The 27522-nt window shown below is 38.4% G+C and overlaps 1 protein-coding gene across 1 annotated transcript in view; it reads right to left on the reverse strand.

The window, feature by feature from the left end:
- The window catches only part of igdcc3 (immunoglobulin superfamily, DCC subclass, member 3), an 88672-nt gene extending 61504 nt beyond the window's left edge, over positions 1-27168 (reverse strand). Inside the window, exon 1 of the mRNA XM_052138462.1 lies at positions 26865-27168. Coding sequence (XP_051994422.1) covers positions 26865-27168 — 304 coding nt within the window. The remainder of the gene's footprint in view (positions 1-26864) is intronic.
- Positions 27169-27522: the final 354 nt, after the last annotated feature.

Here is a 27522-nt window from a genome sequence, read left to right on the forward strand (position 1 = left end):
CTGTTTATTTTGGACATTTTCCCCTCTAAAGAACATTTATTCTCACATTTCACCTTTTCTGTTGTTTAGCATTTAAAATAAAACACCTCTCCTTGGCCTGGCAGCACAACCACAGAGTCAGTCTCTTGTTCATCCTGCCAAAACATAGTACTAGGTGTTCACAGACAAAATTATTTGAACAAAATAACTGTTAAGTAGGAAGAGGATACATTAAAGTGTTTTCTAGATCAAAATAGATGCAAAAATCCTGTTTATATACAGTATGAGTCAGAAATAGAGTGTGTGTGCCCTTGAAGCAGAGCTGATGGGGTCAGGAGATCTTAACTCAGATCTGTAATAAAACGCTCCCTCCAGGTTCAAGGTTTAACCTACAGAGTGACAAGAGGTCTTGCAGCATCAGAGACCACCTGAACATATTAGTTCACTCAGTTCACTCTTAATTTGCTTTACTGAACATCAATGAATACAGATCAGGTGTTTGTGCTTCCAGTAAGCGTTTAGGCTAGGTTGTATATTTAAGGTTTGCCAAAACACACACACTGATGTAGGCATCCATTGACCATTGGGGATCTCAGAGAGGTGGGTCTAGTTGTGCTTTCAGAAATTAAAATCTGTCAGATACTCCGTCTGAACTTTCTCTAATGTTTAGGTGCCCTTAGAATCTGGGCAAAACAGGCATACGGTAGAATTATAATACTGGCTAAGAATGTTTTGAACAGGCAACATGTTTCAAACAAGCATATGATGCCTATGATGCTGTCTAGGTAGCCAACTCACTAGGGTTTGGAACAGTCACTATGTCTGCCATACAAATGACAATGGTCCCGTGCAATTCATTATCAAACTGCACAGCCAATCTATGCACAGTGATCGGCTGCATCTGCTCATCCAGCTCACCAACCTCTCCACACAAAAGGGAGTCATATTGTATTAGGCTTTTCTTTGACAGTTGAGATTTAGCCATAGTATTTTGGTAATTGCCACTTAAGCCTATACAATATGAATGCATTTACCATGCAATCCATGAGCCGCCACCACCAGAGTGCCCTTAAGCAAAGCTCTTAACCCCAGAGTGCTCCCAGGTTATTGTCCTTGTAATAGCTGTACTGTACAAAAAGCATTTAAAAGCGTTAACTGAATGACTCCTTACTTTGTTACGTTGCTCTTGTAAGAAAGCATCTGCCAAGAATATAATAGTTGGAAAAATAAACTGGAGATTCTAAGCTAGAAGATCAATGTTCTTATGAATTATGTGTGAATGATGAAGACTACAAAGTTGCCTTTTACCAATCTGTGTGCAATCACACAATTGCTGAAAAGATTAGGTTTGACCAACATGAATGTTCCATGCTGATTCAGGCTGGTTATTGATGCTTTTCCACTAGTCTAGCTGGTGAACATAGTTACTGTATATTATGTACCAGCAAAACTTGATGGTGAAGCTGGTTGAACAAGAAAGTCTTTCTGGTTAAGCTAAGAAGGCAGGTGGGGGCAACATTTGATGGTGTATTTTCAGCAAGGCACCCTTGCAAACAGGCCAAGTTGGGATAGAAAACATGACATGAAAACGTTGTGCTCATTCAGAATCTCTTGCCAGCAAGCCCTGTCCCAAATATAGTACATTGTCTCCCTTTTAACACCATCACTTTCAGGTGCACCATCCCCACGTGGCAAAGAATCAAAGAGAAATACACAACCCACAAACACTACTTGCCCCCATTTTTATGTACACTGGCTGATATTTAGTACTTTAAATACAGAAGACAAACAGATGTGTGTGTAAGATCCAGAGATCACGCACAATCAGCCAATGGGTTAACACACTAATAGAACTGTAAAACAAGGAGGGCAAACAATTGAAAGAGGACAGTCATGTAATCTGACTGACAGTCAGGGGTGTTACGCCACCGAGCAAGCAAATGCTTTGTGCGTGAAAAGGGATTTATTTGTGCCAGCCAAGTGTTGAAGTGGCTTGGAAAAACATTAAACCACTGAAACAGATCTCTTATGACAGCATGACAAATCCAAGGTTTTTTCAGGGTGTGAGAGCATGCTAGAATTACTGTGTTTTTTTAATTATTGCGTGGCCGGACAACATGATTCCGATGTTAGGGGCAAAAAGCTCAGCCCTATGTCTGCATCAAACCACCTCATTCATTCAAAGCCAAGGTCAATGTCACTGGCTCTGAGGGGCCCATGGGAGATGAGCGGAAGTTCGGCACAGGCAATGGAAGAGTAAAGGCAGGGGGGAGTTGAGACGTGTCGGAGGAAAGGAAGAAACCAGGGAGGGGGTATTCTGCCCCAGTGCACACACAGAGGTCACAGTTCTTCGGCTGACCCCCTCCCCCTCACCATCCTACTGTGACCTATAACCCTGGAATCACTGAGTAAATGCAGAGAAGGACGGGGGAAGGGAGGTAATAAAAAGAGGACAGAGAGACAGAGGCAGTGGGAACATAACAGTGTTGGGAGCGATGACAATAGGAGGCCGGAAACAAGCTAGTCAGTTAGTCAGAACTGAACAGAGACCTGGTCATCTACTACAAAAATAACTTTACTAGCAGCCCCATGCCTACCTGAGCACTGAAAACCTCACAGTCTGTGACCACAGCATCTGTAAATTAACTCTTTAAAACCTCCCCTCAAACCACTGGGCCGCCACCACTGCTAAGAAGACCAGCTTAACCAGCAAGCAATTCTAATGATGGTTTAGGCTAGTTAGGTGCTGGTGGACCAGCATAGCCATGCCTTTCACCAGCAAAACTTAGCTGGTTAAGCTGGGTGACCATGGACTTTCTCATGAAGCTTGTTAAGTTTAAAGCCTGGTGCAGACAACAGCACACAAGCATCCCGTGCTGGATTATCAGCACCTAAAACACAACATAAGTTGTTGACCAGCAATGCTAGTCTTTTCAGTAGGGACTGCAGTTTTAACTAAAATGCTTTACTGAAATTATAGAGAGATAGATGGTTTCAGGGGCATAGGAACAATCTCAAACTATAAAAACATTGAATATTAATTGGGTGACAAAATTTCATCCTATTGTAGGCAACACAACTGTTACTACTTCTTGCACATTCATTCAGTTAAAGTGACTATTTTGCAGAGGAACCTGCTTGCCATTTTATTAATTCACCATTTTATGAGGCAGTCTACAATTAATTCTTCATTTGGCTTCTAAAATTCTTAAAATATAATGATTATTTCCCAAAAAATGGGGGGACAAGGGCAGCATGGTGGTTCAGTGTGTAGCAGTGTGAATGTGTGTGTGTGTGTGTGTGTTAGCCCATGATGATCTGGCCACCTGCCTTCGCCTGAGACAGTAGGGATAGGCTCCAGCACCACCCACAATCCAAGCGGCTATAATAGATGGATGAACAGAAGGGGGGGGGCAAACTTAGAAATTTATAAAAGTGCTATAATGGCTGCCACACCCCTGGATGTATCATCTAGGGGGGAAAAAATACCCTACAATACATACCGTCTAGAATCAGCAGAGAAAGATTGAGTGCAGGAGTGAGAGAAAGACAGTGAAGGCGAGAGAGAGATAAGATTAATAAGTGACAGGATGCAGTGCCTCATCGCACCCCTCCTGTTTTTCTTCCTCATCCCCCTCTTCCTTTCGAGCTCCAAGACACTTTCCCCAATAAGATGTCTGCCAAATGGAATCGAAAAGGAAAAGGGATTTTTTTTTATTGGTGGAAGGCTCAGGGAGGGAGTTTTTTTATTGGTGGATGGCTCAGAGAGGGAGGTTTTATTGGTGGATGGCTTGTGGCCTATAAAATGTATTTAACAGGACTACCTGGCTGTAAAGGTGTTGTTAAGTGTAGTGAAGCGCAGTGATGGGGCAGTGGATATGGATACAAAGGGAATTCTAGTAGGAGCTGGCACACACGCCACAGCACATGAACACACACACGACCAGACATAAACACATGGACGGTGAGTGAGCAGACAAGACAATAATATTTCAGCAGATAAATACATAAAGAAATGTAGCTGCAAAAATGCAGACACACAAAAGACATTACAGTGTTCCCTGGAATACTTTATTCTGATCAGTCACTGCATTATGTGATTACCTAAATATTCGATTGCCTTTCGTATTACTCTGCCGTCTCTTCTCACATAAAAAAAAAAATCAACTCAATTTATTTCTATAAATTTGCTTAGCAGCCACGTAATTGGGATAATGTACAGTAAGTCTGTCATTGTCGCAAACCTGATCAACCTGCCTGGGTTTAATTTACAATAATGTACAGTAATTTGTTCACTATCTCTTATATAATAGTATTATTATAATACTCTTATTCTGTCAAGTTTGGAAGTTGTCTCTCTCTCTCTCTCTGTTCCACACACATAGGGCATTAAAGAGGTGCCCCAATCATGGAAAAGTTTTCCTGCCTCACACTGACCTCTGACCTCCTCTTTGAACTTCAACCTTGACTTTAACCACCATTACTGAGGAATTCTCTCGATAAGCCCTAAGCCCTTCACTCCAAACAAAGACGGGAGTGATCACAGGACTTCTTTTAACTTGCTTGTTTGGAAAAAGCAGGGGTGGTCCTGTGACATCCGGACAGAATTCATTTACAACCCCTGCCCCTTGCAGTGCCTCAAAATGAAGCCCCCTTCTTAACCAAGTGGAAAATCCTCTTAACAATGGCCTTGAATCTTAAAGTGGACCTGAAGCTAAATGAGTGGAGTCGAAGGCCATTACCACTTCCAATAAGTGCTACAAATGGCTACATTTATTGAAAAAAGGTAACATTTATTGCACTAATTACTTAGTTCTGATTGTAGAGCTGTCTCTTATAAAATCAACTCAGCATGCCATCTTGACAGGTGCCTAACTCTTAAAGTGAAATTAGACGAATTTCTGCCAGCAAGTATGAGCAGTGAATTGAAGTGAATATTGACTGCTCAAAGCTGTGAGTGGCAGTCTAGAGTTTGGAGTGAATGACAGCAGTTTCTCCTTCCTGCTTCAGACTACCATTAATCATCAGCACTCTATCCAACTTACTACTAGAATGACAGACCTGTTAAAACTGCAGGGAGGGAGAGAGAGAGAGAGGCAGTGTGAAAGAGACTTCAAAAGAGGAAAAGAATGCAAAATCCTGCAGAAAGACAGAAAAAGGAATGTGGTAGAACTATGGAGGTAGAGTCATGAAAGGTATATAAACCATGGGAGAAATTGAAAGAGAAAGTAAGTAGTATGCGAGTAGAAGAGAAAAAGACATGAATGATCCCTATGATGGGCTGCCACTCCAAAGGCACAGCACAGCAATTTCTATTTACGTGAGAGCTAGTTTTGGTTTCCCCTTTGCCAGTTATAAGTGTGAGAATTTCAGACGTATCCACTTCCCTTTCTGGCTGCGAGCCATTTCTTTGCTCTCCCCTCAGTCCATTCAACCAGTGCCAAAAAAAGAGACTCAACGTTGACTTTGCAAACACTGGGGCTGGATTAGATTATGTAGCTAACAGGCAAAATGTGTGTGGAGCTGGGGAATCTGAAATATCACTATTTTCCTTTTAACTTTAGTAGTTGACCTTGCAGAAAGGCTGCCAGTACATCAGAGAATAAATATTATGACTTGTGCAAGGAAAGCAATACCTTCAATAATAGTCATGATCTGTAAAGATTATCTTTATGAAAAATATTTATCGTCATTCAAATGGGTTGAGTGCTACTGTTATGTACACAGAAAACAGAGGAACTTCAAAAATTCAAGAGAAATTAATTAATACAATGAGTGGAATGATTGGATTAGATCCAATATGAATGAATGCATGAATTAACTAACATGAAAAAAATTATTTGAAGCTGAAATATGTGTAATGTCTGTTAGGGCTGCAAAATTAATCAAAAAGGTATCGAGATGACTATTACAGCTGGAACAATTAACTACATTTACATTTACATTTATTCATTTGGCAGACGCTTTTATCCAAAGCGACTTACAAAAGAGGAGGAACATCAGCGAATCATCTTAGGGAGACAGTGGTACAAAAAGTGCCATATTACAAAGTTTCACTATCATCATAATAGTATACAAAACAGATTTAAGTGCAACAAGAAATGTAAATATTTTTTTTTTTTTTAGTGACCGGTTAAGTGCTTTTGGAAAAGATGTGTTTTTAGCCGTTTTTTGAAGATAGAGAGTGAGTTAGCTTCCCGGATTGAGTTGGGAAGGTCATTCCACCACCGTGGTATGATGAAATTGAAAGTCCGGGAAAGTGTTTTGGTGCCTCTTTGTTTTGGTACGACAAGGCGACGTTCCTTAGCCGACCGCAGGCTTCTGGTGGGAACGTAGCTCTGCATAAATGTTTTTAGGTATGCTGGAGCAGACCCAGTGACTGTTTTATATGCCAGCATTAATTGTGAAAGCATTAATTGTTAACTAATTGTGAAAACTAACAATTACAGCTTTCCATTTAGGAAATATTTAAAAAGGTATCTTTTTAAATATACAACATGTTTTTGAAGCGGTTGAGTATTCTAACCAATTTCTACCCTTAAATAAGTCATCACAACAGAACAGTAATAACAACAGATCCTAATGCGCAAGTTTTAAACAGTCTGATGTTTCACCAAATTAGAGGTGAAGAAATGTCACCTAACACTTGAAAAGAAGCTGTAGAACAAAACCGAAAAGCACAGTCGGTAATATTGAGTTATTTTGGATGATTTACTGATGTATGAAACAGCAATCTAGCAATTCAGATCAACAGGTCTCAGCTTGTTTTGGATGTGTAGCCTACATTAAAAAGTATAGCATTAAGTTGAACAAATAAACATGTAACTTCTATAAACTGACATTAATAATGGAGATTACAATATTATGGGAAGAATTGTCAGAATTGTGCAGCCCTCATTTCTGTCCCACTAACATTACGCATTACCACATGGATTCGCAAAAATAATGGTTGTTTTCAAATCAGGCTTCCCAAAGCATTCCCTCCATCTTCCTTTGGTCCAGAGCATGTGAGCAGAGTGAGTTGTCGCTCCACTCAAATTTTCAATTGTGTGATCGCTCAACTCCAACGCTCAAATTCAAAAGTCATCGCTCCGCTCCTCGCTCACGAGCGATGTTGGGGCAGAGCGGCATGAAATGCACAGCTAAATAGCATACATTTTCTGATGGGTCAGTTATGCGTGACAGCAGTTTAAATACAGTTGACACTAATCTCTGTGATTTATACAGACATCGCTTATGAATCGATGGTAAACCTTAAAGATGTCCGTGGTAGCCTAATAAAATGATTTTAATTTACAGACATATGTTTTGAACTGCCTCTGCGCTCTCACCTCATTGTAGTATGTTGTTGAAATCGGCCCCTGTCACCACCAGCTCCTGAATCACAGCAAGTTTAAACGCTGATTATCATCTCTGGTAATCCACTCTGTTTAAAATCTTGGCCCTAATACAGCCGCCAACACCAGATATTTGTGAATGTAGAAGCACACACATATTAATGTGGCCACACGTGAAATGTAATACATTCTGTTTGGAGCGGAAAGTAAGCGCCTTGTGAGCAGCCGGAGCGGGGCTGAGCACAGTCTCGTGATTTGCGCTCCTCGCTCCAGTGAAATTCTGATCACTCCGCTCCCGCTATGCTCACATGCTCTGCTTTGGTCACAAACATATAGCCTCGCCCCAAACTGACAGTTAATTGAGACAGTGTTGCTATGTCGGGCTGGTCAGGATGTTCAAGCAAAGAATTAGAATTTTTTCTTTAGGTGGGATAGGAAAACACATTTTATAACTGAAAAAATTACACACTTCAGCTCCCAATCTGTGATTTGTGAAATCTGTTAACACAGACATGAAAATTGTCAAGCAAAACTACTGTATTTCCCAGAGCATTAACATCTTATTTGACGTTGGAAGGGACCAATACTGAGTGAAAACCCTCAAGCAAGAGAAAACACTCAAGCATCCCTCGAGACTCAAGACAGATACAGCCGCAACAAGATGGCAACTTGATAGTCCATGATCTCCTCTTGTGTGTTATTTTATTTAGAGTGGTGCATACAAATAACTGTTAAAACACTCTCTCCAGCGAGGGTGAGAAAAGAGAGGCGTTGAATTTCCTGGACAGATCCAATTCTAAATCGACTATAATTTTAGCTCCTATTCAAATTAATTTATATAACATTTTCCTGCATTAAAGTGTTTTGCTTGTTTCAAAAAGCAGTAATGCTAAAAGCTAAAGTTGATTTTCATTTTATGAAAACTGTTTGCATTAAGGCTAAACTACCATAAACAATGAGAAGCACATTTCAAAACAATAATCTAAGTTGACCAATATAACTACAATGGTTGAATCTTAAATTATTACATTTGAGATGGTTACATCCTTGGTTTGCACAAAAACAGAAAACATTTTCTGGAGAAAATATTAGTTGTGTTTGCATATGCAAACCACCACAATGTTAGGGTCTTCATGGTGGTTGTTAGGGTGTTACTAGGATGTTCTGGGGGATTGCCAGGTGGTTGTTTACAGCCATGTCTAGAAGGGAACTGTTGGGCCAGTCTCACAAGAGACATCATCCTTGCTTAAAGCCCCAAGTCCAAAGAGCCCCACCCCAAGTTTCAATTACATTCTGGTCCTTACATATGGTATGTTTGGGGCCTTTTCAATGTTTGTTTAATGGATTTTTACATGTTATTCCCCCCCACTGTTTGAAAATGGCAAGAAAGATAAGTAATAGCCCACTTCTCCTTCGATTTAGGGAAAGTACTGCAAATAAATGTGACATTTTCATCAATGCCAATATACAACACTCAAACCACAAATAAATCTCACTGAGCAATAGGTTTAAGTGTCCTTTAATTTGGTGTTCTGAATTAGCAACCATATTTTTCTCACACACCTTCTCTCTTAATTAGGTTATTTTCCTTTTAAGCATTTTCCCTTTTTCTCCCTACTTCTCTGTGCCCCATTGTGAGGCAGTGCTGACCTGAAAGCATGTGTCATTGAGCTCCATGTCAGTGGGGTGCGGATGCTGGGCTTTTCAACAGTCAGGGAGGGGGAGATGGGGCTTGTAGGATTCAGGGGCTGGGGGAGAGGGGGCTTTGCTGGTGGACAAAGGAGAGAAAAACATTGTTGAGTGATAGAGAGGAAAGCCAGTGGAGATTGAACGAGAGCAAGGAGGGCCAGATGAGGAAAGAGAAGGGGTGAAATACAGAGAAAGAGAGAGCCCCCTCAACCATACCCTGTACGATGGCCCTGTAACTGCCTCTGCTTTGATGGTTATGTGTCAACACATCCTCCCCTCCAGTTTTACCAACAAAACAGCTCTCATTCAACACTTGGGATTTGTTGTTGACACGACAGCCAGCAAAAATGTCAAATCTGATTTGAAATGTCTGCTTTACAGAGAAGCTTCTGAATGCTACAGCAAAAGAGATTCTATAGGTGCTTTTTATTTGAGTTTCCTGCTTCTCTTTCATTCTGCAATGCTCTTTACTATCTGCCTTTTTATCACTCTTACATTCATCCGTCAGGGGTGACCATACCCCAGGCGCTCCTCTGTTCAGTAATAAAGAGTGTGCTGAACTGCACAGCATGTCATTTAGCAACACACTGGCTAAACACACTAAGACACATTTAGTTATCCATTTGTATTTATTTGCAGTTTCCTCTTCAGCTCACCTTGTCCTTCTCTCTTATTTCAGCTTAGCCTTTCTATCTTGATTTAGCAAATCCCCTCCAGAGTTGACTGAGGTCAATTACAGCCAGAGAAGGCTGAATGAGACAGTGAGCAAAAATAAATGAATACTTAAAGCTTAAACTCATTTCAGTTGATGCTTAAGAAAGGAACAAAAGCACATCCAGTCTGACTGATCCCGAAGAACTGTTGGGTAACGGACTGGAGCTATTATGATCAGTTGCTTGGTGACAGGCTCAAGAGGGGGGCAGGAAGCAGGAATAAACCGTGCAGCTCGATCAACTGTACCACTTCCACAATTCATTCAAAGTATGAAAAGCTTCTTGAGACCCAGTTAATGAGGATCCACAAGAAAAGAGAAACAATATGGGATGAAATTAGTCTCAAAATGATTAACACATGCATGCATACGTATCCATCAATTTGAGAAATGTTTCAAATGTATCTTACAATCCATAGACAAATGCCTTTCAACTTGTGTCTATGAAATTCAAAATTAAATGAATGTGATGGTATTGGTACAAATAGAGACATATTTGTGAACACAAATACCTTTTGTATCAATGTTTCACAATTTGTGTATGCAACCAAAAAGGAAGACGTTTGAAGTCAAACAAGTGAAGAATGTGCATTTGTGGATCAAGTAACACGCATGCATTCAGTGATGTCTATGTGTTGATTCTGTTTGATTCATTTGAATTTTGAAACTTTTGTTTAGCTGTTTTTCCATGGCCTACTCACACACAAACAACTACCAATGGATAAGTCCTAAATTTATTCATAAATGTGTGCATATCATTCCATTAATAATAATAAAAAAAAAGATTAATGTTTTATAAAAGGCACTTGTAGCTATGCTGCTATTCCTTTGCATTTATATATATATATATATATATATATATATATATATATATATATATAAAAATTCCAATAACAATTTAAAAACAATACAGTACAAAGTGTACAATCAGTGGCGATTTTAGGGGGTGGCCTGTGGTGGCCTGGGCCACCCCTGAAATCTCATTGGCCACCCTGTGGCCACCCCAGAACTGATTGGTAGTTCAACATGTTCATCAACACAAGAACGAAGAACCAAGATAAATACCTGTCAATCAAAGATGACATCAGCCACACTGACCCAGGGTCAGTTTTATATTTCTGACCATTACAGAAGTGGTGGGACTGAAGCGGTGTGAGCTGATATTTGATCAGTGGGGAGGGGCAGGCCGCGGGTGGCCAGGCAGGTGCCACAAGTCACGGGCAGCGGGCGCCAGGTCTAGAGTATAACGGTCGGTCAGAAGCAAGAAACTGACACAAGCTAGCGTCTACCTTCAACAAGACGTCAACTTGTGGTCAAAAAGAAAGCTGTTAATCGTGAGGTACGTTCATCGAATCTAACATTTAATTCATCCTGAATTTCCATCTGAACATGAAAAAATTAATGTAGCATGTTAACAATAGCTAGGTTAAAGAGTAAGCTAGACCCTACAGCACATTCAGCATGTTATCTTGATATTGTCATGAAATATGAAATGCCATGTTTTCTGATTTAATGGAGGCATGTAAAGCGTTTTACAGATATATATGTTCAATAGCTAAAGTTATATATATATGGCTAACCTGTGCGTGAAATGTAAGGGGAAGGGTGCCGTGACTATACTTTAAGTCTTTACATGAGTTATTTATTTATGAGCACTTTGTGTATTATTGGTCAATCAGGCCAATAAAATCTTCAAAGTTTTATACCTTATTTGACATTTTAAATATGCAGAGGCAGGGCAAATTGCACTTAAATGCCGCAAATTATTTGACTAACTATTTTATTTGGTAATATTCAAAGTACTTGAAGCTATCAGAACATGTGGAAAATAAACCAGTGTAGACACTGTAAATAGAGTTTAGTTTTTTACTGTATACAGAGCTCAATCTGCAATTTTGGGGTTTCCAGACAGACACATTTCACAGACTGATTTTGTACCCAATTGAACCATTTTTCTGCTGGATAGTGCAGTTATAGCTAATAAATGAATGAATAATTGATTGAATTGCATTGCATTGCATTTCCCCCAGGATAACAGCTATGAAGAGAACCAAAGATATACAAATCATTTTCTTAAAAAAAATAGAAAAGAGTCAGAACCAGCCGCACCTACTTCCAGCAGCAGTGATCAGTCAGCTCCCCCTGCACAGCATGGTAAGTCATGTTTAGAAATTCCCTGTGACTTCTGGATGACCATATATGAATTTGCCATGTACTCTTACATTCAAGTTGTCACTCAGGTACAGTCATATGATCAAATATCGCTGCAGCAGAAGATTAGTTAAAAATAATTTTAATATAAATCATCACTCTCTCACACTCACTCACACACACACAGCTCCACCGCAATGCAGAGAGAGAGAGAGAGAGAGAGAGAGAGAGAGAGAGAGAGAGAGAGAGAGAGAGAGAGAGAGAACAAAGTAAAAGACAAAGACAAGCCTCCAACCTCATGTCTCTTTGTATTCAGACACTACAGCTTCAACTTCAGTTGACTGGCCACATTCACAACAGAAAGTGGTGGGAGATGAGTGTGATCCAGGAGTGTCTGGAGCACCACCTGCCTCACGTCACAATAGTATGTCAAATTCCGTTGCTTCCTTTTCTGAGTTCCATGAATATTTACTTGTTTTTTGTGCTCATATTTGATTTCATTTAAAATGGGTGATCCACTTTTGCACAGTGTATGAAATTAATTTGCTAATACAGAGCAAACCCACACTTTAGCATACACAATATTAATATCTCAATACAGAACATAAAAAGATAAAGGAAGAAAAGTCACATCAATGTGTCCATGAGCAAACTATGAATGTGATGATTATTTTTATCACTTCAGGTTCTTCATCTAGTGGGGAAAGTGATTCTAATGACATTACAAGAGGTGATGTTGACACCATTGATGAAGAGGTTCTTCAGGCTATAAAAGCACATGCTTCCCAACCCAGACCTCATGGTATGTTTTGACATTTAATCTTTCAGTCTAAACAACATTAGTATTATTATTATTAGCATTGAGAATAGAACAGCTAAGACACTTGACATGCAAAAAGTTGGTTAAACATGTCCTAGCAATCACCAAAACAGCAGACTTAATCAGATTTAAAAATTGATTTATACACTGGATTATGGTTCTTGTAAAAGCATTTAAGAAGGAAAATGAAGCAAGAGCTTATTATAAACCTCATATTGTTCTTGAGAGTTAAAAAATTTGCAGAACATGACTTGAAAGTCCATTCTTTATAAGATTTCCTCACAAGGTTATCTGGTATTAATATAAGACTAATTAACTATAGGGCAATTTGGTGAAAATTATACTGGAATTTTGTTCTTTTGACTGGATTGATTTGTTTTAATTTAACCACAAGGCAGCACCTCAATCAGTTATCACCTGTAATTTTGACATGTATCTTTTTATGATTATACAGTATACCTGATGTTATATGCAGATTTATTCTCTACAATGAGAATAGCTCTTAAAAATGTGTAACCGACTTTTCCTAAACAATTACTGATTTAAAAATGGATGTTATGTTTAAATAACCAGAGATTCCCAGATTACTGTAATAGGTTTGAAATAGAACAGGAATTGAAAACTGCCAAATGTCAAAACAACAGTCTGATATTGAATACAAACAATTCAGTGAATGCTAACATGAGTTTTAGAATTCATTTATTATACACGTATAGATGTTGAAGCAAAGCAATGCGATATTTACACATTTTGATCATGAGCCATTCATAAAGTTTCTCCCTGTATCGCCACCCCCCATTAAGTCTGTGCCGCATCTTGGCCACCCCAGAAAAATTTCCTGGATACGCCACTGTGTACAATCTAACTATGTTACAAGAGAACAAGGGTGGGTTGCACCAATAAGGATCAAATTAAGCATAGTTTAGAGCTAACCCAAGTTGTGTTGCACCACTTAAATTTAACCTGTTATTCCTAATAAATTCTGAATCAATCTGTAGATCGTTAGTACACAGGGGCAATCAAGCAGGTCACATACTTTAAATATGGCAGTATAATTTAACAAAAAATGACCACACGGGTCTCGGATAGACTGCCTCCCCTCGTGACAGCGCTATTTTTGTGGTCAGAAATAGAGAGTGCAGGCTGCCTACTAAAGCGAGTATGAGAGAGGAGGGAAGCGATAACGACCACCTGTCCCATGTAAGCGCTCCCGTTAAATGCCTCTTCGAAATATCTGTCTGACCCATATCCCTGGATTTGGTGGTGGCGTACAGGGCTAAAGCACATAACTGTTAATCAGAAGGTCGCTGGTTCGATCCCTACAGCCAACACCATTGTGTCCTTGATCAAGGCACTTAACTCCAGGTTGCTCCAGGGGGATTGTCCCTGTATTAAGTCGCTTTGGATAAAAGCGTCTGCCAAATGCATAAATGTAAATGGATGTAAACAATGGGGAAGCAGGTAATCGCACTGACAACAAGATGAGCCATCATACTAACAAATATAACCCTGATTATTTTTAAAGTTTTGTGCAACAGAATGATCAGATTCCTTATTGGAGCAACCCACTGTCAGTCTATAAACTTTGTTAAGATTAAAACAGCATACTTTAATGCTGACTGGTGCCAAAAGCAACTAGAAGCTACTGACATGTAACACAAACGCATTGTCACCAGGACTTGGACTATTTTTGCCTTTTAATTCTTGACATTATCCTTATCCCATATGAGAGAAATGGAGACAAACCTTTGATCCTTTCTGCTGAAATGTCTAGCCTTTCTGTTTGCTCATTGACCTTGAGAATAAACCACGCCCGCCTTATGGTATTTCTGTAAAATGAGACCGCCATCTAATGGTATCTGCTCTGGCACAAAAAGTTACTAGTGGATCCTTAGAAAGGAAGTCTCAAAATTCAAATGAATCAAAGGGAATCAACAAATAGATGAATGTGTATCTCTTGTTCCACAAATGCACATTCAGTCCTTCATAAGAACAATTTGTATTTGATTTGGAACATCTCCCTTTGGTTGCACACACAAACTGTGATGTATTTGTACAAAAAGGAACACTTGTATTCACAAATCTGTCTCTACTTGTACAAATTCCAACACATTTATTTAATAATAAATTTCACTGACACAAGTTGAAATGCATTTTTTTAAGGGTTGAAATACACATTTGCAACATTTATCAAATTGACGGATAGGTATGCACACACTTGTTAATCATTTTGTGACTAATTTCATCCCATAAAAGAAAGAACGGGAGGGACCCAGAAGAGGGAAGAGATGGAGTAGGGAAAAAGAAACCGCAGCAAATACATCAAAGATGAAACATTAACAAAAATAAGTGTTTCCTGAAAGGGTCGTGTGATTGAGAGTGGCAACGGGAGCTCAGCACCCGACCACATGCTCACAGAAATGGTCGACAAGTAATTTATGAAGCGAGTGGTCCTTTTGGTGGTGGAAGGGGTCTTTAAATGGGGGGTATAGCAAAGAACCTTTGTAATCACACCCTTGTTTGTGATGGCAGTGTTTTCTCTCCATGCCAGTGAGAGTTAGAATGGCCAAAACAACCCCAAAGCGCACATTAAGCCAGTGTCCACCAAATATGCACAAAACCAGAAAGGGCACAAGACACAGGGGCGAAAAGAGCCGTTGATCATTTGGAAGACTAAGGAGCACATTTTTGTCACCTCACTTAGCAGGAGAAAAAGGACCCTCCTAGCAGCCTATGCAACACTGGTGGATTATAAAAAGATGAAAGAGCACTGTAATGAGTTGAAAGCTTTTTCGTACGCTTAAGCAGCACTACTGGTGGCTGGCCATTATACATAGCTCTTGTTTTATTACAGACTAAATGTGCTGGCTACACAAACAGCCTGCCTGCAGTGTCACAAAGACCCTTCACCACAAAGAACTAGGTACCATTTATCTCATCCCTACTGTATACGGCTCATTGATAGAAGAGAGGTTAATATACTGTGCAAGCACCTATTTGAAAAGATTCTGGTGCCTTTCAGTGAGTTACCATATGCACATAAGCCCTCTCTATCCATCCTGTTATCGTCTCTCTCCTAGGTTACTCTAATAATTTGCGTTCTTCAATAAGGAAAATAGTTTAACACATTACACTGCCTCCTCCACAATGTTTCATTTGACGTTGAAATGCTCTTTTTTTGAATAGACATATCATACCCGATAATCCAATTAGTTATTATTTAACAAGAGCAGACTATATGGGTTTAAGATAGTAGTTGACAGAGCACTTTCATTTTGCATGGATTTATGGTACTGGTTTCATAAATATCTCAATACAAAAAATAATATAGAGAGAGATCTCCATGTGGTATACAGTTGAAGTCTGTTTACACACACCTTAGCCAAATACATTTAAACTCAGTTTTTCACAATTCCTGACATTTAATCGTAACAAACAGGTCAGTAGGTCAGTTAGAATCACTACTTTATTTTAAGAAAGTGAAATCTCAGGATAAGAGTAGAAATAATTATTTATTTCAGCTTTTATTTCTTTCATAACATTCCCAGTGGGTAAGAAGTTTACATTCTTTTTATTAGTATTTGGTAGCATTGCCTTTAAATTGTTTAACTTGGGTCAAACATTTTCCACAAGCTTTTCACAATAAGTTGCTGGAATTTTGGCCCATTCCTCCAGACAGAATTGGTGTAACTCAGTCAGGTTTGTAGGCCTCCTTGCTCACACATGCTTTTTCCAGTTCTGCCCACAAATTTTCTAGCAGATTGAGGTCAGGGCTTTGTGACGGCCACTCCAATACCTTGACATTGTTGTCCTTAAGCCCTTTTGCCACAATTTGGAAGTATGCTTGGGGTCATTGTCTATTTGGAAGATCCATTTGCGACCAAGCTTTAAGTTCCTGGCTGATGTCTTGAGATGTTGCTTCAATATATCCACATACATTTCTTTCCTCATGATGCCATCTATTTTGTGAAGTGCACCAGTCCCTCCTGCAGCAATGCACCCCCACAACATAATGCTGCCACCCCATGATTCACGGTTGGGATGGTGTTCTTCGGCTTGCAAGCCTCACCCTTTTTCCCTCCAAACATATTGATGGTCATTATGGCCAAACAGTTCTATTTTTGTTTCATTAGACCAGAGGACATTTTTCCAAAAAGTAAGATCTTTGTCCCCATGTGCACTTGTAAACTGTAGTTTGGCTTTTTTATGGCACTTTTGGAGCAGTGGTTTCTTGCTTGCTGAGCAGACTTTCAGGTTATATCGACATAGGACTCGTTTTACTGTGGATATAGATATTTGTCTACCCGTTTCCTCCAGCATCTTCACAAGGTACTTTGCTGTTATTCTGGGATTGATTTGCACTTTTTGCACAAAACTACATTCATCTCTAGGAGACAGAATGCATCTCCTTCCTGAGCGGTAGGATGGCAGCATGGTCCCATGGTGTTTATACTTGCATACTATTGTTTGTACAGATGAACGGGGTACCTTCAGGCATTTGAAAATTGCTTGGATATTCTTGGGTGATTTCTTTCGATTTTCCCATGTCACACAAAGAGGCACAGAGTTTGATGGTAGGCCTTCTAATACATCCACAGGTACACCTCTAATTCAATACACCTCATATCAGAAGCTAATTGACTAATTGTCTAAAGACATAATTGACATCATTTTCTGGAACAGCTTAAAGGCAGGTTTACTTAGTGTATGTAAACTTCTGACCCACTGGAATTGTGATATAATCAATTAAAAAGTCAAACAATTGGTCTGTAAACAACTGTAGGAAAATTCTTGTGTCATGCACAAAGTAGATGTCCTAAACGACTTGCCAAAATTATAGTATAATATATGAAATCTTTGAAGTGGTTAAAAAAATGTGTTTTAAGTTATGTGCCACCAGCAATTGTTACACTTGTGTTGGTCTATTCAAATATTTCAATGCAAAATGTAATGTTTAACATTTTTTATAAAATAGGACACTTTCAAAAAAACTCTAGTACCACATGGAAAACAATGACAACGGAGTTTCCGACCTAAAACATATTAGTGTGGATGTGGCCTTTGTCTGCTTACCACTTGAAGAACTACAGATTCTCCAATTAATAAAGAGGATTAACCAGTCTTGTTCCATGCACCACCTGTGGAAGCCTTTTTAAAAGTTTGTGCAGAATTTGAGGCTGGACATTTCCACATACTGTATCTCGACAGCCATACAGCCCAATCAAGAAGAGAAAAGCCAACACACAATGTGATGAAGATGTCCTGAGTCTCAACATAGACTATGAAGCAATCTTTCCCAATGTTTACAAGTGTGGCATTTAAAGGGAGATTAGGAACAACATAAAACGTAATGACAAAATGAGTAAAGACCCAATTTAATGACTTCTTGAATAGAACTATGGATTTTTCCTCATGTGATGATACAAAATCCCAATACATTCTATACAAAACCCATGTAATAACTTTAAGCTCAAACTCCATCTCCAATAGAACATCTGTAGGAACTAGTCTCATTGATTGTAGATGAAGGCCTGAGGGAAGTCTGTTTACACACATGCACCTGACAGGCCAGGGATGTAAAATGTGTAGAACATAATTTCAGCTGCATCTAGGCAACAGAAGAACACAGCTAAGTGTGTGAAGCATGAGAGAGTTTGCCCTCCAGATAGCAGAGTGAGACTCCAGTCGGTCATTAAGCCCATTGCTCCTTTCTTCAATGCCACTAAAGATTCATGGCAGAAGAGGCCATGCCCGGAGCACTACTACCCTCGTACTCTAGACACCCATCAATTCCTTTGAACCAAACACACACATACACACACAATCTTGCTTGTAATATCACTTAACTATTTGTCAGAGCTTACACAATAACAGGAAAACATGCAGAGACAAACAGTGAGTGTTTCTAACATATGCTCCATTAAGATGGAGCCCTTTGTCAATGCTTAAGCCCTCAGCGCCACGATCAAGAGGTCACAGAGTGACCTTTAGATCAGCCGTGATCCTTCAGCTCTGATCAATATGAACCTCAAAGTTGGGGTCATCCATTATTCACACTCTGACAAACAGGAAGTGTGCGCCCAGACCATTATTCACAAGAGGCTGAGCTAACAGCACAAATTGTGCTCAACATTCTGTCAATAATAATCATCTTATTTTAAGGACATTTTAGGCATGATACGTGTCAAAATAAATCATTTTCTGGATGCTGATGCATTAACTATCTGACATGGCACCTATGAAGTGAGAGCATGAACAGAAAATAGCTGACTGCTTAAACAGCTTGTATGATATTAATTTCTGTGGAATTGCCCCAAATTTCTAATACTAATACCAAATACTAATTTAAGAATTTTTAATACCAAAATTAACTTGAAAATAGAATAGAATCCCTGAAATTATCAAATATTACGTATACAAAGTTTGAGACTCACTTGTTAAAGGGATAGTTCACGCAAAAATTACAATTCTGTCATCATTTACCTCATGTTGTTCCAAACCTGGATGAGTTTCTTTCTTCTGTTGAACACAAAAGAAGATATTTTGAAGAATGTTGGTAACCATTGATTTCCATAGTATTTTTTTTTCTCTCATATTAATGGCAGTCAATGGCTACCTTCAACTGTTTGATTACCATAATTCTTCAAAATATGTTCTTTTGTGTTCAACAGAAGAAACTCACAGATTTTTACATTTTTGGGTGAAATATCCCTTTAAGAGAATGAGGTTTTGTACCGAAATGTTATATATTAATTAATTTATTATTAATTATATTTTCTACTGATATTTCATTTTACTAATAAAGTTATACAAATCATTCCACTGAATTTACTTGGTAAATTGTTGCTACAATCAAGCTCTTGTGGAACCCCCATTCATTTAAAAGTTATGCTTTTTGTACATGCGCATCATAATAAATAAGCCCGTTTTACAAAACTTTAAGAATTTTCCCATAAATGTGTCATATAATCAATGAAAATGGGAGAATCTCAGATTTAATGTGAGAAATACATTGGAATTTCTCAAAAACATGATTTTCTGAGCCCGAAATTCAGCAAGTCTTTGACATAGCCTTACTCAGTCAATATTAAATATATCAAGGTTATATTTTCACAGAACGTTCTTTACATTATGTATGATGATATTATGTAGAAAATAGTGAATCCAAAAAAAATTACTTTAGCTAGGTTTTCACAGACAGGGTCACATATATATCTTATTTATTGATTTAATACATGGATTGGTTCATTTTTTTAAAAACAAAATGTGATAAAAATGATGGAAAACTAATAAAACACATTAGTAAAATTTAAATTTTTTTGATAATGCACCTAGTTAAAAAGTCTCCTGTATAATTAACAGCATCAGCTGGGAGGTAATTTCTTTCATATGCGAGAAAAAGGGTCATAACAATAAAATAGAAATCAAACCAAATCAAATCAAGAGCTTGTGAATCAAACAAATCGAGAAAACTTAATCAATTCCCAGCCCTATTCCTTGTAGTACCATGCTAATGGTATATGAATTTCAGTCCCATGGCATATACTGTTTCAAAGTACTTTGTAGAATTTTTTTTTTGTTTGTTGTAAAATTATATTTGTGTATAATGAGCCAAAATGTGTAAAGAAAAGGTCATTTCTTTCTTAATGAGCCGGTCATTTCCACCCAATTTCATGTAGTTGAGATCACAATTTGCTCATTTTATATATCCAGGAAGCATTGTACCCAGAGATTGTATATTGATGGAATCTATAGCCAATGCATTACATCAATTCAAAACATATAATTAACACATTCTGCCAGATAACATTATGTTTTTATGCGAGCGCTATTGATTGTACTTGTCCTCCAAGCTCTGCTTGTTAATCAGTTAGCCCTTCAATAGATCTTTTTATCCTATACCCGTTATATTTGCATCCCACTTTATCTCCCAGCCATTGTTTACCTGCAATGCAGAAAGCACACAGAATATTCCTTTCTGCCCCTGACGAGAAATCGAAAAGCTGCTAAAACGTATCTCTGAGCTGACCTTTACCACCCCGGAGTGCGCAGTTTTAAAGAATCCTCCTGTCCAGCGAGCCGAGCTGTAAACTGCTCACCTAGGCAGGTCACGACCCAAAAATGTGTCACAGGTCTGATCTAATAGGGTCAGAGACATCAGGGCAAAACATGTGAAAGGCCAATAATAAAATGTAACTAACCATATGAATGTGCATAGTTAGGATAAACACTGGGTTATCAATGTATGTTGTTGAAATTGAAGGTTGTGTATCTGTCACTTGGTAGAAGCTAGCTAAATCAGGCAGATGCAAACATGGACAGGTAATGCATGTTTTCATGTCACAAGGTTAAAGAAAATACCAGATTTACATCAGATTACACAAAATCCTATTTAGTATGAGTAATATTTTAAAATTCTAAACATCCTTATAACAAGATACATTTACTTGAAAACAAAACTAGATATCATATATAATTTTACTTCTCATGGAAACAACTAAAATAAGTGAGTTTTAAGAAGGAAAGGTTAGAAATATAAACTTGATTCAAAGGGAAGAAAGTTTATTTTCCGTACCCTATTGACAAATAAACTTTCACATTTTAAGCATAAATCTTACTAGATTTCGTTAGATTTCTCTTAAAATAGTTATTTTGTTCAAGTAAATTTACCTTGTTGTAAAGGATCTTTTCCAATACAAAATATCTAAAAAAGACAAAAATATGGTTTAAGAATGTGATTTTTGGGTAACCACTTGTCCAAAGTAAAATCTGGATTCCGAAGCAAAATCGGTTGAGAACCCCTAGGCCAGGTGCACTATGGATTCATGCTCACTTGTGTCACACAAGGTGGTGATGAACAAGAATCAAGACATTTTTTATAGCCTAATAAATTATATGACTCCACAATACACAATAAAAGAATGAACCTTATGCATAGGTAAATATCCAAACATTTCTGTTTTTCCTCCAGGCCAATATGATGAGGAACAGGGTTAAGTCATGATCATGTGAAGTTATTGGGAAAGGAGCTGAGGTAATATCACTAGGTAGCACTAGGTAATATCATTTAGAGAGAGTGAGATAAGCATATTTCAACCCTGAACTCTTCACATCAGGGCTCCAGACTAATTTGAGAGCAGTGCCACCAAGTTCTACAAATGGTAGCACCAGCACTTGTCTTAATTTGGTAGCACCAATAAGGATTGGTGTTGGAGGCTATAAAATTTCTTAAAGACAGAAACTAATAACAAGTGATTGTCTCACAACGCAACTACCAATAATATTGCATATTTTGTCCCACCAAAAAGCATATTCAACAGTAAAGCATTGATTTTGATTTTGGATACTGATGTAAATGTATAAAGGAACAGTTCACCCAAAAATGAAAATGCTCTCATTCACTTACCCTAAAGCAATCCCAGATTTGAATGATAGTCTCTCTTCATCAGAACACAAATTAAGATTTTTAGAAGAAAGAGCTCTGTCAGGTCCTTATAATTGAAGTGCACGGGTGGCAGCACTTTGGTGGTCCAAAAGTCATCTTAGGCAGCAATAAAGTAATCCACACAACTCTAGTCTATCATTGAATGTCTTCTGAAGCAAATCGATATTTTTGTGTAAAAAATAAATCTATAATTAAAACGTTATTACCTTTTAAAAAGAACTTCTTAACAGTAGCTGACGCGAAGCGTGACACAAGTGCGTTGGCGAGATCACGTGAGAATACGGAAGTGGCGTTTCTTTACAACAGAAAAATGAATGTCACACAAGAGTTTCGCCATTTCAAACTGCATTAGAGCCCTGGATGGAAGCACTGATATAAAAGTTAAAAATATTTTAATTATCGACTTGTTTCTTACATAAACTTATCGATTCACTTCAGAAGATACTCATTGATCAACTGGATTCGCATGGATTACTTTTATGCTACCTAAATTGTACTTTTGGACTGACAAAATGCTGACACCCGTGAACTTCTATTATAAGGACATGACAGAGCTCTATCCGCTTCTAAGTGAATAGAGAGAGAATTAAAATTTTGGGGTGAACTATTCCTTTAACAACAGTAATATAAAATGTTTTCTATAACATCTATAAAGTTAAAAAGTTAACAGATAATTTACACTGCCTGGCCAAAAAAAAGTCACTGTTTGGATTTAAATAAGCAGATACTTAAGAGCCTATGATGGGATCATTATTGCAGTGATTAATTATTTTAACCCTAACTGATGCATTGTGTGGCCTCTTATTTCCTAAACGACCATGTCAGAAGATGTATCCCGTGTTCGAGGAAAAGATGTTACTGTGTTTCAGGAGGAGCAAATAATTGGAATGCACCAAGCAAAGAAAACAACAACGGATATACCTGAAATCACGGGAATTGGGTTAAGAACTGTCCAACACATTAATAAAACCTGTAAGGATAGTGGTGAACCGTACGCTTCATGGAAGAAATGTGGTCGAAAAAAATCTTGAATGATCGTGATCAGAGATCACTAAAACTCTTGAAGTCACATCATAAAAAAAAAAAAAATCGACAGCAGAACTCATGGCTGTGTTTAATAGTGAAAGTAAGATTATTTCCACACTCACAATGAGATGAGAACTTACAGGATTGGGACTAAACAGCTGTGTGGCCACAAGAAAGCCACTTGTTAGTGAGGCTAATCAGAAAGAACTTACAATTTGCTATGGAGCATAAAGATTGGACTGTGGAGCAATGGAAAAAGATCATGTGGTCTGATGTGTCCAGATTTACCCTATGCCAAAGTGACGGGTGCGTCAGGGAAAGAAGGGAAGCGCATGAAGCTATACTCCATTCATGCATAGTGCCCACTGTACAAGCCTCTAAATGCGGTGTTATGATCTGGGGTTGCTTCAATTGATCAGGTTTAGGCTCAGTCAGCTGACTACCTGAATGTACTGAATGACCAGGTTATCCCATCAATGGATTTTTTTCTTCCCTGAAGGCATGGGCATATTCCAGGAAGACAATGCCAAGATTCATCAGGGTCAAATTGTGAAAGAGTGGTTCAGAGAGCATGAGGAATAATTTTCACACATGAATTGGCCACCACAGAGTCCTGACCTTAACCCCATTGAAACTCTTTGAGATGTGCTGGAGAAGACTTTACAGAGTGGTTACACTCTCGTCATCAATACAAGATCTCGGCCAAAAATGAATGCAACTCTGGTTGGAAATAAATGTTGTGACATTGCATAAGGTTGTCGAAACAATGCCATGATGAATGCACACTGTAAACAAAGCTAATGGCGGTCCAACAAAATATTAGAGTATGCAACTTCTTTTTTTGGCCAGGCAGTGTATATACACAGTATGGCTAAATTATTCTGACTCTCTTTTTGACTGCTCTTATTGATAAGAATTCAGTAATTTCTTGGAATGTCTGAAGCCAAACAAAACCAGTTACATATTTCTACAATCAGGTAGCATTAGAAGAGACCAATTTTACACAGAAGAAAACTATTTTTGTTCATAATTCACAAAGTTCCAATAATTCCAAGGGCTTTAAAGCCCTTGATTCCAATTCCTTATGAAAAATAATTACCATAGTTGTGCCACAGTATTCATAGTTTTAACAGTGGTATTTCTAATAAGACAATGGTAACCACAGTTAAAACAAAGCATGGATCATCACAACCATGGTTAAATGTAATATTTCTATTAAAACAAAGAATGGCATTTTTTTTTCTTAAATAAAAAACAGTATCCTAAACACATTTAAAAACAATAACTACAAAATATAAACATTTTTATAAACTGTCATAGTTGTATACTAAATGTATTGTATTCCCTAACTCCCTTTATATCTAACAATATATTAAATAGAACTATATTAATAATCTGAAAATGTTATGATATTGAGTGAATATATTTTGCTATATATATTAAGATAATACAGTTACTATTACTATAGTTGATTCATGGTATATTTTTGTAATAATAGTGATATTGATTGAGAAGTCTTCCAAATTATGCATTAATTTCAGTGTTTTCTCCTGTTCCTCTCTTCAATGCTGTTTAGAATGTCAGGTCCATTTAATATTGTTTTAAACTAGTTTACTCAACGAGACATTGAGGTTTTCATGGAGGTTTTGCAACAGAAAATCCTGTGCCAAATTCAAATCTGTTCTGTGACTCATGCTGCTTCTCAGTTGATCTCACATCACTGTTTATAATGCCATTTTCTCATACGCAAAAGAAAATGGTCATATGCAACAGAAAATGGCAGCGCTTAATCAGAAAGAGAAAGTTGACCAATTCTGTAGCTGCACCGGTGCGACCCATGCTAAAATGTAGTCGCACCAGTGGGGAAAATTGGTCAGAGTCTGGAGCCCAGAGCACAAAATCACACTTTCACATTAACACTGCCGTGTGCTTTCAAACTAACACTCGCCTGACATGCATTTAATGACCAACTCCGTTCTCCTCTAGGCTACTATTTACAGCCACAGCAACACAACTACCTCCCACTAACCACTAAAGAGAACATAAAGAACCCTCCATAAGGCCCTTCTGTTTTGCTTTCTTCTTATGCGCTTTATATTTAGCCAGAATTTGTATCAAAAGATCAAACACATTTTAGACAACATGAGAGCGAACAAATGATAATAAGTCATCTTAAGCTGCCATAAACACATGCTGAGTTTATGAAAATCCAATCATATGCACAATACAGTAACAACGCTGCAGCATCGGACGGCAACAAGGCTCGATTCATACGAGGCCACAGTGGGTATGGACGACTAGAAAAGCAAATTTAGCCTTGGTGCCTGTGACCAGCAAGTGGGCAAACAACAGCACTCCAGATAACTGTGACATCGACAAAAGCCATGCGAAAAGATCACAGCATGGCAGGGTTTAATAGTTAAGTTAAATACAAGAGCCAGAGATTTAGTACTATAAATCACAACACAAGCACAACCAGGAGTGCCACAGCAGCACACAAAAGACAGACTGGATCCAACAAGCCAATTCATCTCAGAAATAGAAGGAGCCCATTGTCCATATATCAAATGGCCTGTCCCAGCCCCCTGTGTCCCTCATGTTCAGTTCATCCAAAGTTAATGTAGCCTGAGTCTACACCACACCGCACAGTAACACTGCACTCTCTCTGGATAACCCTATGCAATCTTTAAATCAGTTGGCAGTGGTCTCTATCAAACTCACTTCAGCTCGTTGAGATAATCTAAAAGCACAAATATCTGCTGGAGAGACAAAAAAAAAAAAGAAAGAGGCCAAAACTTGAAGGATGCAATCACTGTATACATTTCAGAAAGAAGAAGGGAACAGTTCTTTGTCAGGAGAGTGTTGGGCCTTGAAACATAATTGTTCACTGTAAACACAACCAGATGTGATGCAACGACACGTAATAAAATGCATCTTTTTCATGTTAATCAGAGTTTTTGTTCTAACCTACCATGACAGCGACACGCACAAGCAACAGAGTATTCTATTTTTGAGTTGATTTCTAATCCTCACACCATGCAGCCCCATCAGCAAATTAACTCATGGGTCTAAAATCCTTCTCATAAACAGTATATAAACCAGTGTCTCACTGGCCGATTAAGAACAACTTGAATTTGGCCGATGGTAAAACACCTACTGACTTCTGTACTTGTGGTCTCCCTCCCTTCAGTCAGAGATCTGTCACACATATTTCGATTCAGAATGGAAACGAGGAGATAACAGCTCCCTCTGACCTTTTCTCCATTTCCCTGTCATGCGTGATTGGCGAAAAATAAAAACAGGAGTACCGCACAAATAAAAACAACGGTAACAGACTGAAAAAGGATTCAATTCATAGAGTTATTTTGACCTGCGCATGTGTTTGATTGTACATTTGTCCCCTCCGGGGGCGGGCTTGCTGTAGATGGTGCATGCCTATCCGTAGCTTCAGTGAGAAAATTATTTATGTTCAATAAACAGAGCGTTTTGCCTGACTGATTAGATTTCAGATTTTATTGTCATTTATAATCATTTCAGTGTATATCATGGACTTTTGTCACATCTTGATTACTTGTCGAAGGAATCGTATTGTGTGGTTAGGACACAAAGCCACGTCTTCTTTTCAAGAATTTGCCATAAAAAGCTCTTAAAAATAAATGGATTCATAGATTGTGAGCTCTTTTCTATGACTAAAGTGATACTTACTAGCAGCCTGCACTCTTGCTTTGCGGCTTAAGACAAGCCCAAAGAAGTTCTGGGCCATGCACTCATAGTCTCCCTCATCAGATGAGCCATCAGACTTGGCCTTCTGGAAGTGAGCAATCAGTAGCGAGCCATTAGTGAACATGACATAGTTTTGGTCCTCCAAAATCAGCTGTCCATTGTGCCTCCACTGTGTGGTGATTGGTGGAATCCCCTCCACCTGACAGTGCAGCATCAGAGGTTGTTCCTGAACAGCGATGATGTCACTGGGCTCCATGGTGAATGACAGCTCAGCTCCAGATGTCATACCTGTGGAGGCACAAGTACACACACAATTTAAAATCACCCAATTTAATTGCTCTGGTTGATATATCTGTCTATCACTGGCACAGAAGAGTAAATTAGTGAAAAACTTGGAGAAATTTCTCAGTGCAGTGAATCTTATATTCCAGTTTTAAATTAATTGATGGTCAAACTGAAACCATGAAGTCACACTTTCTTTTTAGACTAGTCAGTAGTCATAAATCTTGACTGTCTCTTTGATTTTAGACAAATGTAATAAAATTCAATGATTTGATTGAAGGTAGACAGTTGACATAAATTAAAAACTCGTCTGTTTCTTCAGCGCTAGCTACTGCAGTTACACTGAGAACTAAGTGTG

The sequence above is a fragment of the Xyrauchen texanus genome, chromosome 2, assembly GCF_025860055.1.
Source record: "Xyrauchen texanus isolate HMW12.3.18 chromosome 2, RBS_HiC_50CHRs, whole genome shotgun sequence".
NCBI classification, from domain to species: Eukaryota; Metazoa; Chordata; class Actinopteri; order Cypriniformes; family Catostomidae; genus Xyrauchen; species Xyrauchen texanus.